This window comes from Mustela lutreola, chromosome 2 (genome assembly GCF_030435805.1).
Source record: "Mustela lutreola isolate mMusLut2 chromosome 2, mMusLut2.pri, whole genome shotgun sequence".
Taxonomy (NCBI): Eukaryota; Metazoa; Chordata; class Mammalia; order Carnivora; family Mustelidae; genus Mustela; species Mustela lutreola.
In genome coordinates this window covers 222239433-222253654 of record NC_081291.1, presented here as the reverse complement: position 1 = coordinate 222253654, position 14222 = coordinate 222239433, and the positions used below count along the sequence as shown (strand labels likewise).

Below are 14222 nucleotides of genomic sequence, written 5' to 3'. Positions count from 1 at the left end.
AAAACTACAAACCAATATCCCTTGTGAACGTAGATGCAAAAATCCTCAACAAAACGCAAACAAACCAAACTCATCGTGAGAGGATTGTACACCATGACCAAGTGTGCTTTAATCCTGAGATGCAAGAAGCTTTAACATGAAAACTGATCAATGTCATAAACTATTGAACGAAGGGAAAAACCCCACATGATTATCCCAGTGTGGAAAAAGCATGTGACAAAATTTGACACCCTTTTATAGTAAAACACTCAACAAACTGGAGATAGAAGGGAACACCCTCAACACCATAAAGGCCATTTGTGAGAAACCCACATTGAACATCGTACTCAGTGGGGAAAGATTAAAGCGTTTCCTCGAAGACCAGGATCAGGCGAGGAGACCCGCTTTTGCCTCTTTTATTCAACGAATACTGGAAATTCTAACTGGAGCAGTTAGGCGAGAAAAAGAAAAGTATTGGAAGTATTGGAATAAAAATTGGAAAAGAAGTAAAATTATCTCAGTTCACAGATGTATGGTGTTCTATGTAAAAAACCCCCAAGTTTCCATAAAGAAACAAAAACAAAAAAACAACTGTGGGAACTAAAAAAAAATGAAGTCAGCGAAGTAGCAAGATTGAAGGTCAACACACACGAGTCAGGTGCGTTTCTGTGCTCTTACAGTGAGCAGCCTGAAAAGGAAGATACAAAGGCAGTACAGTTACAGCAACATCAAAGAGAGTAAAATACTTAGGAGCGTAACCCGGAGAGGAAGAGACTTGAACAATGAAGCATTTTTGAAAAGAACGTTTTCATCACTTGAACATTTATTTTTGAAAGACATTAAAGAAGACATAAATAATTGGGAACACTGTCCATGATCATGGATCAGAACGTGTTAATACGTCCGTACTATCGTCTACAGAACTCAGTGCAGAAATAGAAAAGCTGATTGTAAAATTCACATGGAATCTCGGGGGACCCTTCCTAGCCAAAACAATGTTGAGAAGGAACGGAGCCAGAGGACTCACACTCACCGATTCCAAAACTTCTTATAAAGCCACAGTAATCAAAACGCTATGGTATTGGCATAAAGATGGACACACAGACCAATGGAATAGAATAAAGAGCCCAGAAATTACTTTTGCCAGAAATGACCCTTGCACTTATGGTCAGATGTTTTCTGATAAGGGTGCCAAGTCCATTCAACGGGGAAAGGACAGTCTTTTCCACAAATGGTGCTGGGAAATTGGACATCCACGTGCAAGAGAAGGAAGCTGGACCCCTATCTCACACCATATCCTGAAATTAAGTCAATACAGATCAAAGACCAGGAAGTAAGACCTGAAACAGTAATGCTCTTAGAAGAAGACAGTAGGGGTAAGATTTCATGACCTTGGACTTGGCAGTGATTTCTTGGATGTGGCGTCAAAGGCGTTGGCAACAAAAGGACAAACGGGCAAATCGAAGTTCATGAAAAATTTTTTAAAAAATTTTGTATCAGAAGACACGATCAACAGAGTAAAAAGACGACTACTACAATGGGAGAACATATTTGCAAATCCAATATCTGATAAGGGAGTCCTGTAAAACGACCCAGTTAAAAAACAAAGGACTCGAACAGACCTGTGTCCAGGGCAGACACACAGACATCCCACAGCACATGAGAAGACGCCCCACCACTCATCAGTAGCGCAAGGCAGACCACACCCACTAAGATACCACCGCACCCCCATTAGGAGGGCCACTCGAAAAAGTAAGTGTGGGCCCCGGAGGGAGCCTGGTTCTTTATCCGTTCGCTTCTGACATGTCCCGTCACTCTGAGCCTCTTGTACTGTCCGTACACGGAGATCTCAGGCTTATCTGCTGCCTCCCCTGCCCACGCCCTAGTGTCCGTGTCTCTCCAGGGAGGCCGGTTCCGTAGGTTGGGGACGGGCATCTGGAAACCAAACCTGGGTTTCAGCAGGGTCTGAGCCCTGCCCTTCACGGCCGCATGCCCCGGGCTCCACCCCAGCCCTGCCTGCTGCCGCTTCCTGATGGACTGCTGAGCGAGGGAAGGACATGATGAGGGTCCTTCTTATATTTTGGCTTCACATGCTTTTTTGAAAACGTCACCGAGCCGTCCACAGGCTCAAGCTGTGTGTGTCATTCCTAGGAACTGTTCCTTTGCTACGACTGACGCATTCATGATCCCCGGTAAGGCTCTTTGCCTCCAAGACAGCTTGACCTGGTCTCACAGTTGCCGCATCACCCTCTCCTGTGTCCCCCGTCCCCTTCCTCACTCCTTCTTGCTTCCTTATGGTTTTGGTGCATCTCCTGTAAATGGCCGGTGGCTGCAGTTTTTTCTTAAGAAGTCGGTCTTGCCATTGATGAGCCGAGCACGGTTCTCTGAACAGTGATTACTGGTCTGCCAGCCCCAAGTTGACCCCTCTTTTTTTTTTTTTTTTTTTTTTTTTTTTTTTTAAAGATTTTATTTATTTATTTGACAGAGAGAAATCACAAGTAGTCGGAGAGGCAGGCAGAGAGAGAGAGAGGGAAGCAGGCTCCCTGCTGAGCAGAGAGCCCGATGCGGGACTCGATCCCAGGACCCTGAGATCATGACCTGAGCCGAAGGCAGCGGCTTAACCCACTGAGCCACCCAGGTGCCCCAAGTTGACCCCTCTTGTCTGTGTTTTCTGTTGGCTGTATCCCAGGCCGTGGGCGCCTCCCCCCGCCCCCCTCCTTCCAGGGGACGGCGCTCCCCCAGCCCCTTGCGCTCTGCCCCCGCCCCCTTCTGCCGCTCATATTCGACTGGACTTCTCAGGGCGCAGTCTGGTAAAACAGAGGACGCCTGTTAGAGACGGAGACCGTAGCAGGTTAGCAAGCTCTTCCTGGATGCGAGTGATCCCTCCGTCACCCTGAGCCTGGGGTGACCGCCGCCCCCCGTAAGCCCTGGGAAGACGGGATGGATGCGTGGGGCCAGGCTCAGCCTCGGCAAACCTCTCCCACCGGGCGCGCCCCTCCACATGACAAGGACGTGGAAATCCATCTTCTGCCTCCCCCTGGAGTCGGCCTTGGAAGCTGGATGAGGCTGGGGATGGCGTGGGCTGGTCTGCGGAGAGGGTGGGAATGGGTGGGTGTGGACGGGCACACGGGATCGTTGCTCCGGCATCATCTTCCTGGAGAAGGAGGAACAAACGGCTCAGGGGCCAGGTCCTGACAAAGCCGTGATTCACTTGTTTAAACAAATGTGTTTTCATTTGTCAGAGAGAGGGCGAGCGCTTGTGAGTGCACAAGCGGGGGAGCGTCAGGTAGAGGGAGAAGCAGGCTTCCTGCCCAGCAGGGGAGCGGATGTGGGGTTGATCCCAGGACCCCGGATCATGACCTGAGTCAAAGGCAGACGCTTCACAGACTGAGCCCCCGAGGCGCCCCTGCACGTTTATTCTTGGTGATGGAATCTTGCTTTCAGCGAGGCACGTTTTCCAAATATGAGGGGAAATGTGTTCTCTCTTCCTTCACGGCATGCGGTGCTATGGCTGGCGCTCTAGCAGCTATCTTGGCCATGAGGCACTGTACAAGGATGGCAGAGCAGGAATACGCTTATTTAATAAATACGTATCTGGACCCCCTAGGTGGCTCAGTCGGTTAAGCGTCCAACTCCTGACCTCAGCTCAGGGTTGTGAGTTCAAGCCCCACGTTGTGCCTGCTTAAAAAAAAAAACAAAACATAAATATGTGTATCTTATTGTGGGGTCTGCTGTTCTCTGGACCACTTCCTCCCAGCCCGAAGTAACTCGATGAGCTACAGAGAAGAGCCTGGCAGGTGGAGGCAGGGGCACACTACTCCCCCCCAGTCTTTGCCCGTACCTACTTCTGTCTCCATCTTTTCTGCGCCGGCTCCTCTTCAGATGGGGAATGTGAGTCCGTCTTATCCTTACGTTCGTCTTCCATTTCTTCTCTTGCCTGATCTCTGCCTGAAGCTCCGCGTGCCCCCTGCTTCCACTTACCAATTGGGAGACAAAAATAAGATCCTAAAAGCACACAGAGAGCAAAGCTGAATGTTGACTCAGCTGTGGGCTAGCAGCTGGCATCTCCGGGGCCGTGAGGACGGTGGGGATGTGGTGCGGTGATCGAGGTGCAAACCGAGGGTTGGTAGACGTGGCTCAGTGATCATGAATGAAATACAGACATTTTCGAACAAGCAAAAGCAGAGGGGGCTCGGCAAGACAGAAACGGTGAAGCCAGAGCAGGCAAGCTGCGGTGCAGAGAGGAGTGGGTGTGTAGGGGCGCGTGGACTGTAGGGCCCGGGCAAAGGCCCCGAGCTGTTCACGGGCTGCAGGACGGTGAGCTCGTGATGTCACACGTGTTGAATCTAAGCAGACAGTTAAAAATATACGTGGTCCCACTGGGAAACTAGGGAGAGGACAAGGGTATGACTCTCAAAGAGTAGACAGATGGGGAGAAAAACTTTTAATCCAGACAGTGAGAGGAGGACACGGGGAGAAAGTCCCTGTGAGGAGGTGGGGGAAGGCCTGTGAGCGCCTGTGCGTGCTGGACCGGCCGATGCTCTGTCTTCTTACAGACTTAGCACCAGTGATGGGGGTCCGTTTGCCCCGGGCTCAGTGGGTGCTCTGTTCTGCAGACTTAGGACTAATGATGAGGGTCTGTTTGCCCCGGGCTCAGCGGATGCTCTGTTCTCCTGCAGACTTAGGACCAGTGACGGGAGTCCGTTTGCCCCGGGCTCAGCGGATGCTCTGTTCTCCTGAAGACTTAGGACCAGTGACGGGAGTCCGTTTGCCCCGGGCTCACAGGATGCCCTGTTCTCCTGCAGACTCAGGACCAGTGACGGGAGTCCGTTTGCCCCGGGCTCACAAGATGCTCTGTTCTGCAGACTTAGGACCAGTGACGGGAGTCCATTTGCCCCGGGCTCACAGGATGCCCTGTTCTCCTGCAGACTTAGGACCAGTGACGGGAGTCCGTTTGCCCCGGGCTCAGCGGATGCTCTGTTCTCCTGCAGACTTAGGACCAGTGATGGGAGTCCATTTGCCCCGGGCTCAGCAGATGCTCTGTTCTCCTGCAGACTTAGGACCAGTGACGGGGTTCCATTTGCCCCGGGCTCACAGGATGCCCTGTTCTCCTGAAGACTTAGGACCAGTGACGGGAGTCCATTTGCCCCGGGCTCAGCGGATGCTCTGTTCTCCTGCAGACTTAGGACCAGTGATGGGAGTCCGTTTGCCCCGGGCTCACAGGATGCCCTGCTCTCCTGCAGACTTAGGACTGGTGACAGGGGTGTGTTTGCCCCGGGCTCAGAGCATGTTCTGTTCTCCTGTGGACTTAGGACCAGTGACGGGGGTCCATTTCCCCCGGGCCCAGAGGATGCCCTGTTCTCCTCCTGTTTTGGGACTAGACATAATGGGGGTCTGTGTTCTCCGGGCCTAGTGGATGCCCTGTTCTCCTGTTTTGGGACTAGACATGATGGCGGTCTGCAGTCTCTGGGCCACGCGGACGCTCTCTTCTCTGCTGGTGTTAGGCAGGGTGATGGGCACTGAGGCCACAGCTGGAGACGGGGTGGACGTGGCATGGATCCCTTCTGCCTCCTGCAATGATAAAAGCTGTGTCATGAGTCTCTGTGTTTGCTGCTCAACTAGACGGAGACTTGAAAGCAGAGACATATTAAAAATGTGTATTTATATAAATCATCTCTCAAAGACTGCCCTGGAGCGCCGTTCGAACATACAGCGTTGGGCCGGCGCGTGAGTGTGTGGGGAACGTCAAATACACAACTGGGTTTTGAAAACTTCGTGTGGAGAAGGGAATGTAAAATATCATTAATAATTTCTATATTGATGTTATGTTTTCCGAGATAAAATTTACATAACATAAAATTCACTGTTGTAACGTGTCTAAGTTCAGTAATTTTTGGTAGGTTCGTCTTGTTGTACGTCCCTTCCTACTAACTCCAGACTGTTTCCGTCGCCCCGAAAGGGAACCGGCACCCGCTCAGCAGTCGCGCTGGTCCCCCTCCCCGCGCCCCAGCACCCGCTGGTCAGCTTTCTGCCTCTGCTTGGAAATCAGCGTCTGCTGGACACGCTCATCTTCACTTCTGAGGCCACAGCAAATCACTCTCCAGGCTGGATGCCGGGGCACGTCCCACAGTTGAGTTCAAGGCCGGCACTGGCCAGGGCTTGGTCCCACGGACTGCCCTCCAGCCAGCAGGGCGTCCCCAGTGTCGGGGTGCGCCACCCGCCTGGCGAGGGCCTGCAGTCAGCAACCTGGAAGGTCTCTGAACTTCAGCGAGGGTTTTTTACAGAAGCGTCAGTGCAAGGTCCCTGTTGATTAAATCATGGGCCATCGGTGATCACCCCTGACCCCTCAAGGATGGCCGCAGGTGATTCTTCCTCCTCTTTCAAGCCCTAGAGCTGAAGCCCAGGAGGTCAGCAAAGGACGACCCTGAATTTGGACCCAGTTATCACTGTCCCGTGGCTGCACCAGGGAGCCCCTCTCCCCGCCCCATCCCCGCTCCCCAGGTCCCTTCCCACTGAGAGCCAGCAGTGTCCCGAGGAGGTCATTTCAAGGGCATGTGAAGAAGCGCATTTCCAGGCCCTTCCCGAGGCGGCAGGATGATGGATCTGTCTCCTGAGAAGCCCTTTCTTGTCAGCAGCAGGCAGACGTGATCAGAGGACTAATCCCCATTAAAGTGTCAGTGATGCATCAATTTCCATTTCTTTTTAACCACGAAAAAGTTTCCAGTCTGAGAATTTCCTGTTCTTCCTTCCGTGTGTTCTAGCTTCTCACTGCGCAGTGAAAGCAGGATCCGGCCTGCCCTTGCTCCTCTGCCCCCCGCCCCGCCCCGGGGTTTTCAGTTTCTCCTGGAAGGGATTAGAGAAGCTTTCAGTTTTTCCCGTGTGCACTGGGAGGCACCACTGGCTGGGAGAACCCCGGGTCTGGTGGGGGTGACCCTTCATTTGTGGGGGGCTGGCTGCGGGCCGTGCGGAGCGGGTCCTCCGGAGTAGGGGTGGGAGGCACCTTCTCACCAGGCCGGCCGTGGAGAAGACAGAGCCCCGGGAAGGAAGGGCAGGAGGCATGAGCGTGTGCGTACAAGTGCGTGTGCCGATGGGCGTGCACACACGTGGGCCTGGGCGTGCACCGCATGGACATGTGTGTGCATGGGTGTGCACCTGCGCATGTGTGGGTGTGCACGTGTGCACACCTGTGTGCCTGTTTGCAATGTCTGGACCCTTTGCTGGGGAGGAAACGCACATGGCAGCCTTCTCAGTTCCTGAGGACTCGGATACGTTGGAAGAAGGGCCCCAGAACTCTGGGGGGGCTTTGAAGCCCCCTGTGCTTGTTCCTTCCTGCCACACCAGTGTCTCCCCAGTAAGACTCCTGCTTGGCCCCGCTGCCGAGGGGCCCTGTCCTGACGGCACATCTGGTCTCCCGTATGCAAAGGACCCGCGTCCATGCATTTCCGGAGAACGGAGAACACCGTCTCGCTCCCGAACTCCGTGATCTTCCCTTGTGGCTTTCATTTCCTCCTTTCCCAGGGACGTAACTCCGCACTTCCATGGGCGCGAGTATTACCGGCAGAGGCAGGGCTCCCTCCCGGGACGGCCTGAGTCTGGTGGAGAAGAGAAGCCACCATCCCCGCTCGGAAGCCCCGAGGGTCTTCATGGACACGCCCACTCTGTCGAGGTGTGCTTCTGCTTGAACGGCTTTGCACTTGGGTGAACTTGGCACTAAACGCCAGTTCTCTGAGAAGCCCATGGGCCAGGCGACCGACTCCCTGCTCTACTGTCTCCTGGAAATGACTCGCCTTGGCAGAGCAGGTTTCAGTGCGTGCTCGTACCCCATCTTCGGACTGCTCCCTTCAGTCTCTGCCTCAGTATGCTGGAGACGGAGGGACAGGGCCGGGGGTCGGGGTTAGGAAGGCACCGGGAAGCACGTTTTCTGCATATAACGTTGGGTATAAAGAGTTCTCATCAGCCGGTTCTTTACTGGAAGAGTCGTCATAAAAACTTCCTTATTGAAGAGTATATTCTTAGAAATGTATCCCTCCCCCTTTTCCATCTGAGAAAGAGGTTGCGGGGCACCTGGCCATTGTCCATACTCCCTTTTACCTTTAACAGAAGCCCCCTCTTTGGTGGGGGGCATCACTCTTCTCCATAAAGAGGTCTCATCTCCCGGCTGCAGGGACCTCCCAGTTATAGTGGGGTGCGGTACTGGAGGGGACAGTCTTTCTCAGGGCTCCCGGACCCTTCAGCTTTTAGCTGTCCCTATAGGATGGACCCATGGAGGGAAGGTTCCTCTCACGTCCCCTGAGAACCCCCCCGCGGTCTGCCTACGCCCTGGGGGTGTGACTGTTTGACGCCTTTCCCTCTGCTAAAGGCTTTTGCCTGTGAGAGTCTGGGAAGCCTGTGGGGCCTGAGGAGCTACTGGTCACTCCATGCACTCCTGTGTCACCCAGAGGTCTCTCTGTTCAGGACTGCCATCTCTTACCAACGGTCATAGGATCAGCCTGTTAGGACGTCTCAAAATTTACCTGAATTTTTCTTGTCCATCTGTGTGTTGGTCACATCTTTTTTCGGTGTCCCATCAAAGATGAAACGGTTCCTGCCCTTTCTCTCTCTCTCTTTCCTTGAAGGGTCTCATTCCTTTTCGGAATTCAGTTACTTTGTTCCTTTGTGACTCATCATCTGACTTTCACCGTTGCCAGCGTGGGAGGAATGTTCTGTGCAGCTTTTGGCATTCTGAGTAGAAATGTAAGTCTCTTATGTGCTTTATTGGAGCCCAAAGCTAACTATTTCACTCTCTGAGTTCATTTTTGGTGGGAATTTCCGCTGTAGGAGTCCAGGGTAATTGCAGTATCCCTCTGAGATATGGATCTTATCACGAGGCCACAGCAGGAAACAGATGGCATGGAAAACTGGGTCACGGAGGAAAGTGACAATGAGGGGGCAGGGTTAGAGAGCCCGGTATCCTAGGGCTCCCAAGAACACGTGCTGTGGCATCTGGAAGGGTAAGCTCTGCCAGGATGAGGGAGGGAACTTTCTGGGCTCCAGGGGTATAGCCACACAGAGAGGACTGGCAGCAGCTGTGGCCCTCCGTGAAAGATCTCAGCCAGTTTGAGGCAAGACATAAAACAAGGGAGGATATAGGACTCAACTCTACTACCAACCAAGAGGACCCAGTCAGCATTCACAGACCGCTTCCCCCAACCAACAGCACAGAACACATGCTTCTCAAATGTTCATGGGACATACCCCAAAGGAGATGACATCATGAGCCATTAAACACACCTCAACGAATTAGAACAAATCAGAGCTAAAATTAGGACAGAGTGTGTTCTTGTGCCACGGCACAATCAAATGCGGCATCAGTGACGGAAAGCCAATGGGAGACTCTCCAGACAATTGGAATAAACCAACACACCGCCGAAGAACACATGGGTCACAGAAGTTTCAAGGGAAATAAGAGAGACACTGGACTGAATGAAAGTGGAAATACAACACATCAAAGCAGGGTCAAAGGGAACTTTTCAGCACTAAATCCTTACATTAGAAGAGAGGGAAAATCTTAATAGTCTGGGCTCCACCCTCAGCAAGAAGAGCAAAATAAACCCGGAAACAAGCAGAAGGAAAGAGACGACAAAGAGATGAAATCAGTGAAACTGGAGTTAAACAATAGAGAAGGTCAACAGAACCAAGCTGGTCCTTTAAAAAAGATCTCAAAACCTATAGCGAGACTGATAAAGACCCAAGGAGAGAAGACACAGCAGAGTCCAGGACAGAAGTGGGGACATCACTACAGACCCTGTGGACATGAGAAGGATAATAAGGAACACTTCAAACCATTCCACGCAGTTTCACAACTTGTATGAAATGGACCACTTCTTTGAAAAATACAAACAAGCAAACTACTCCATTATGAAATATATACTTTGAATAGCTCTGTAACTATTAATTTATTAATAGTTAATACTGATTTCTTAATTTTAATACTGATTCAATTAAACCAGTATTAAAATATCTCCCCACCCAAATTCCCAGACCCAGATGTTTACATTGAAGAATTCTTCCAGGCTTTTAAAGAAGGGTGAACACTAGTTCTATGCAGTCTCCAGGAGAAAATCACAAGAAGGAGGCTCTTCCTAACTCATTTTATGAAGTTAAACAAAAACCAGACAGACAGCACGAAACAGGAAAGCGACAGACCAACATCCCTTAGAAATACAGATGCAAAAGTTTCTAACAAAGTATTAGCACATACAATCCAGCAATATGTAAAAAGAATTAATCACCACGACCAAGTGGAATTTATTCCAGGGATGCAAGGCCGGTTTAATATTCCAAAACTGATCAATATAATCCACCACTTTAACAGAAGAAAAGAAATCATGCAGAAGAAAAGAATCATGATCATATCAGCTGATGTGACAGAAGTATTTGAGAGAATCTAACAGCCATTCTTGATCACGGCTCTCCAAGGAAGAGGAATAGAGAGGAACTTTCTCAAGCTAATTAAGAATGTCTACAGAAATTACCCTTACTGCTGAAAGACTGTACGCTTTTCCCTAAGATCTGAAAAAAGGCAAGGATGTCTTTTCTCACCGCTGTTATTCAACGTAGTTTTGGACACTCGTGATAGTACAATAAGGCAAGAACATGAAAGAGGGACCCTCGCTTCCAAGTGGCGTCCCGGGAACTCCAGTGGCAGCTACTGTGCCAGTGTCTCCTGGGGCACAACAACGGAGAGACAGCAGGGTTCCTTCTGCAGAACTGGCCCGGCCTGGGAGGGACCCAAGGTGCAGCGTACCAAGTCTACACTGAGTGTTCAACTCTGACCCGATGACCATGGGCACCTATGAGAGTGCTCGAGCTTGACCCCCGTGAGCATACCGGCAGAGCCCCGCACCTGCCACCTCTCTGCCTCCACCCAAGCCCCAGCAGGCCCCGGCAGGTGGGTGTGAGCTCTGTCCCATGATCTCACCCTGAGGGGCCTCCATCCAGCACCTGACCCTGGGCCCTGCCAGCAAGCCCTTGGGCCTCCTACACCCAGGGGCCCTACTGTCACCTCCACTGCCACCTTACCTCAGAGGACTCTGGCCACGCCAAAGCCCCCAGTCCTTGCCCCACCCCTGATGAGTTCCGTGCTGCCCCTAGCGCTGCCTCTTCTGCCCCCAGCCCTGAGCCTCCAAAATGCACCCCCTCCCAACGTGGCTGTTTGCCTGAATTATTGATATAAAACAGACAGACAAAAGCCAACTAACAAGGAAAAGAAAAGCCCTCAAATCACAAATACCTGTACATAGAACTCTTTTGTACAAATGTAGCTATTTTCTTCTCCGTGAAGCTGGGACACGAAGAACTTGACAGTACAACTTGAACCCCAGCCCGCAGGGTATTTCTGGAGTGACGCGGAGAGAGGCAGGGGCACCTTGAGGAGCTGTGTCTGCACACTTGTCCCGCCTGAGACAGAAGCACAAAACTTGGCAGGCTGCCCTCCTACTCAGCCTCCCACTGAACTTGCTGGTTTTGACAAAGATCAAAATCCCAACTCGGAGGCACCGTGCGATTTTACCGATCCAAGAAAACAGGAGTTGCTTTACTTCATAGATGCTTATGTGCATTTAATATCTTTTTCTGCAAAAAAAGACTCAGCGCCATGTTCAATAAAGGTTGTTTTTAAACACAAAAAACAGGGCGCCTGGGTGGCTCAGTCAGTGAAGCGTCTGCCTTCGGCTCAGGTCATGACCCTGGGGTCATATCGGGCTCCGTGATCAGTGGGGAGCCTGCTTCTCCCTCTCCCCCTCCCCCTTCTCGTGTTCTCTCTCAGTCACACTCTCTCTTTTGTAAATAAATAAAAATCTTCAACCCCCCCGCAAACAAACAAAAGGCATACAGTTCAGAAAGGAAGAAAAAATTAAACTCTGTTTGCTGATGACTTGATTGTCTATAGGGAAAATCCTAAGATATCGATAAAAATGGCTTAGAACTAGTATGGGAGTTAGTCAAGGTCATAGGGTACAAGATTAATACATAAAAAGCGACTATATTTTTGTAGACTAACAGCAACACGTGAACGCTGGAATTAAAAATATAGTACCATTTACAATCATGCAAAACCAAAAAGAAGTACTTTGGTGCCATCTTCCCAAATAGAACTTGCGTCCTCAGAAGGACGGAGCTCCACTGGAGGATATTCGGAGACCCAAGGGAAGGATGCACCATGTTCATGGATGGGGAGACACCGCTAGTTCTTCCTAAATCGAAATACATATTTAAAAAAATTTTTTAAAATTTCTTTTCAGTTCCAGAATTCATTGTTCATGCACTACACCCAGTGCTCCATGCAGTATGTGCCCTCTGTAATACCCACCACCAGGCTCTCCCAACCCCCCACTCCCTGCCCCTCCAAAACCCTCAGATTGTTTCTCAGAATCCACAGTCTCTCATGGTTCATCTCCCCCTCCCTTTTCCCCCAACTTCCTCGAAATACACATTTAATGCTCCCCCTGTCAGAGTCCCAGCAAGATGTCCTGGGTCCCGACAAGATTACTGTCGCATTTATATGGAAATGAAAGAACCTGGAGGAGCTAAACACTTTAGAGAATGCAGATAACAGGAGAAGATTCAGCCTGTCTGGTTTTAAGAGTCATTGTTACAGTGACCACAGTGAAGGCTGCGTGACATTGCCAGAGGGACAGACAGCGGTCAGTGGGGCCCCAGAAGACCCAGGCGGAGGCCCACACCAGTGTGGCCAGCTGACTGTCGGGAATGGTGCAGAGCCAGTTCCCAGGAGGAGGGGACAGCCTTGTCCCCGAGGAGCGCTAGAGGCCCGGGTATCCAGAGGCAAAGACACCAACCTCAACCGCAGCCTCACACTTACACAGAAGTTGGATTGTGGTTTAAAAAGCAAAACTGTAAGACTTCTAGAAAAATCCCACAGGAGAGCTGTGGGACCCAGAGTCAGGCACACAGTTTCTAGGCCTGATACCAAAGCAGGTTGGCAAGAGGGACAGCAACAAATCCAACTGAACCAAAGAAGTATCTGCCCTTTGGAAAGCGCTGGGAGGGGGCTACAACGTTAGGTCAGAGACCAGGGAGAACCTTTGCAGGCGGCTCGGGGGGCAGAAGAGTCGTATTCGGGATACACAAAGCTCTCTCGAAAGTCGACAGTGAAAACAGTGAAAAAACCCAACAGCCCCCAGGTTTGAGAGTGGGCGAAAGAGAACAGCACGTGTTTCCCCTACGAGGATTTACTTCTCTGCAGGTTCAACATCTCAGCCCTCACGGAGACGCAGATCAGAGCTCTCCTGGGCTTGTGTTTCACGCCTGTCGGAATGGCTAAAATCAAAGTGACAGCCCCAGGAACTCACGGAAACACGGAGAAACGGCCTCGCTTTGGGGACAGGAAAGTGGGCCATTCTGGAAAATGATTTGGCAGTTTCTTTTTTAAAAGATTTTATTTATTTATCAGAGAGAGGGAGGGAGCACACAAGCAGGGGGGAGCAGCAGAGGCAGAGGGAGAAGCAGGCTCTCCACTGAGCCGGGAGCCCGACGAGGGGCTCTATCCCAGGACCCCAAGATCACGACCTGAGCCGAAGGCAGACGCTCAACTGACTGAGTCCCCCGGGGTCCGCAGATCTGATAGTGTCTTGAAAGAGTAAACATGCAGTTGCCCCGTGACCTGGTGATCACCCGCCGGGCGTCCCTCCCGGAGAGGCGGGAAGTGGCGTGCACACCCAAGCTGTTGACGGGGGTGCACAGCAGCTCTGCAGAACCAAGCCAGAGGCAGCCCCCATGTCCTTCAGCCGGTGAATGGTTAAACACCCCACGACCTCAGTGACAAAAGGGAACGCGTTCCTGATACACGCAGCAGCCCGGATGGATGTCCAGACAACGGCTCCGTGGGCAGAGCCGCCCCCCAAAGGTCACACACACCGTCACCCCATTTATAGAACATTCAGGAAATCACGAAACTACAGAGACGAGGAAGAGATAGTGGTGGCTGGCACGGGTGGAATGACAGGGGTGTGGCCTCAAGGAGGCGGGCGGCGGGAGGGACCCCGCGGGAGTGGGGTGCTCTGTACCTGCGCCGTGTCGCGTCAGCATCCCGGACTTAGAGCTCTGCAAGGTGTCGCCGCTGGGCAGAGGGCACGTGGGATTACTCTAGCTGCATGGGGACCTACGGTTATCTCAAAATGGAAAGTTGAATGTAAAAGATCATTTTCTTGGCTATAACGAGACGTGTTGAAGAGAAGTTAACGGAT

General features: G+C 51.5%; 1 protein-coding gene across 1 annotated transcript; it reads right to left on the bottom strand.

Moving 5' to 3' along the window:
* Nucleotides 1-2112: 2112 nt before the first annotated feature.
* Nucleotides 2113-8601, bottom strand: LOC131825417 (collagen alpha-1(III) chain-like). The gene is made up of 3 exons (XM_059164819.1): nt 8493-8601; nt 2614-5550; nt 2113-2382 (listed from the first exon to the last, which is right to left on the bottom strand). The coding sequence occupies exon 2, from the start codon at nt 5532-5534 to the stop codon at nt 4530-4532; it is 1005 nt and encodes a 334-aa protein (XP_059020802.1). The 5' UTR covers nt 5535-5550; nt 8493-8601; the 3' UTR covers nt 2113-2382; nt 2614-4529.
* Nucleotides 8602-14222: the final 5621 nt, after the last annotated feature.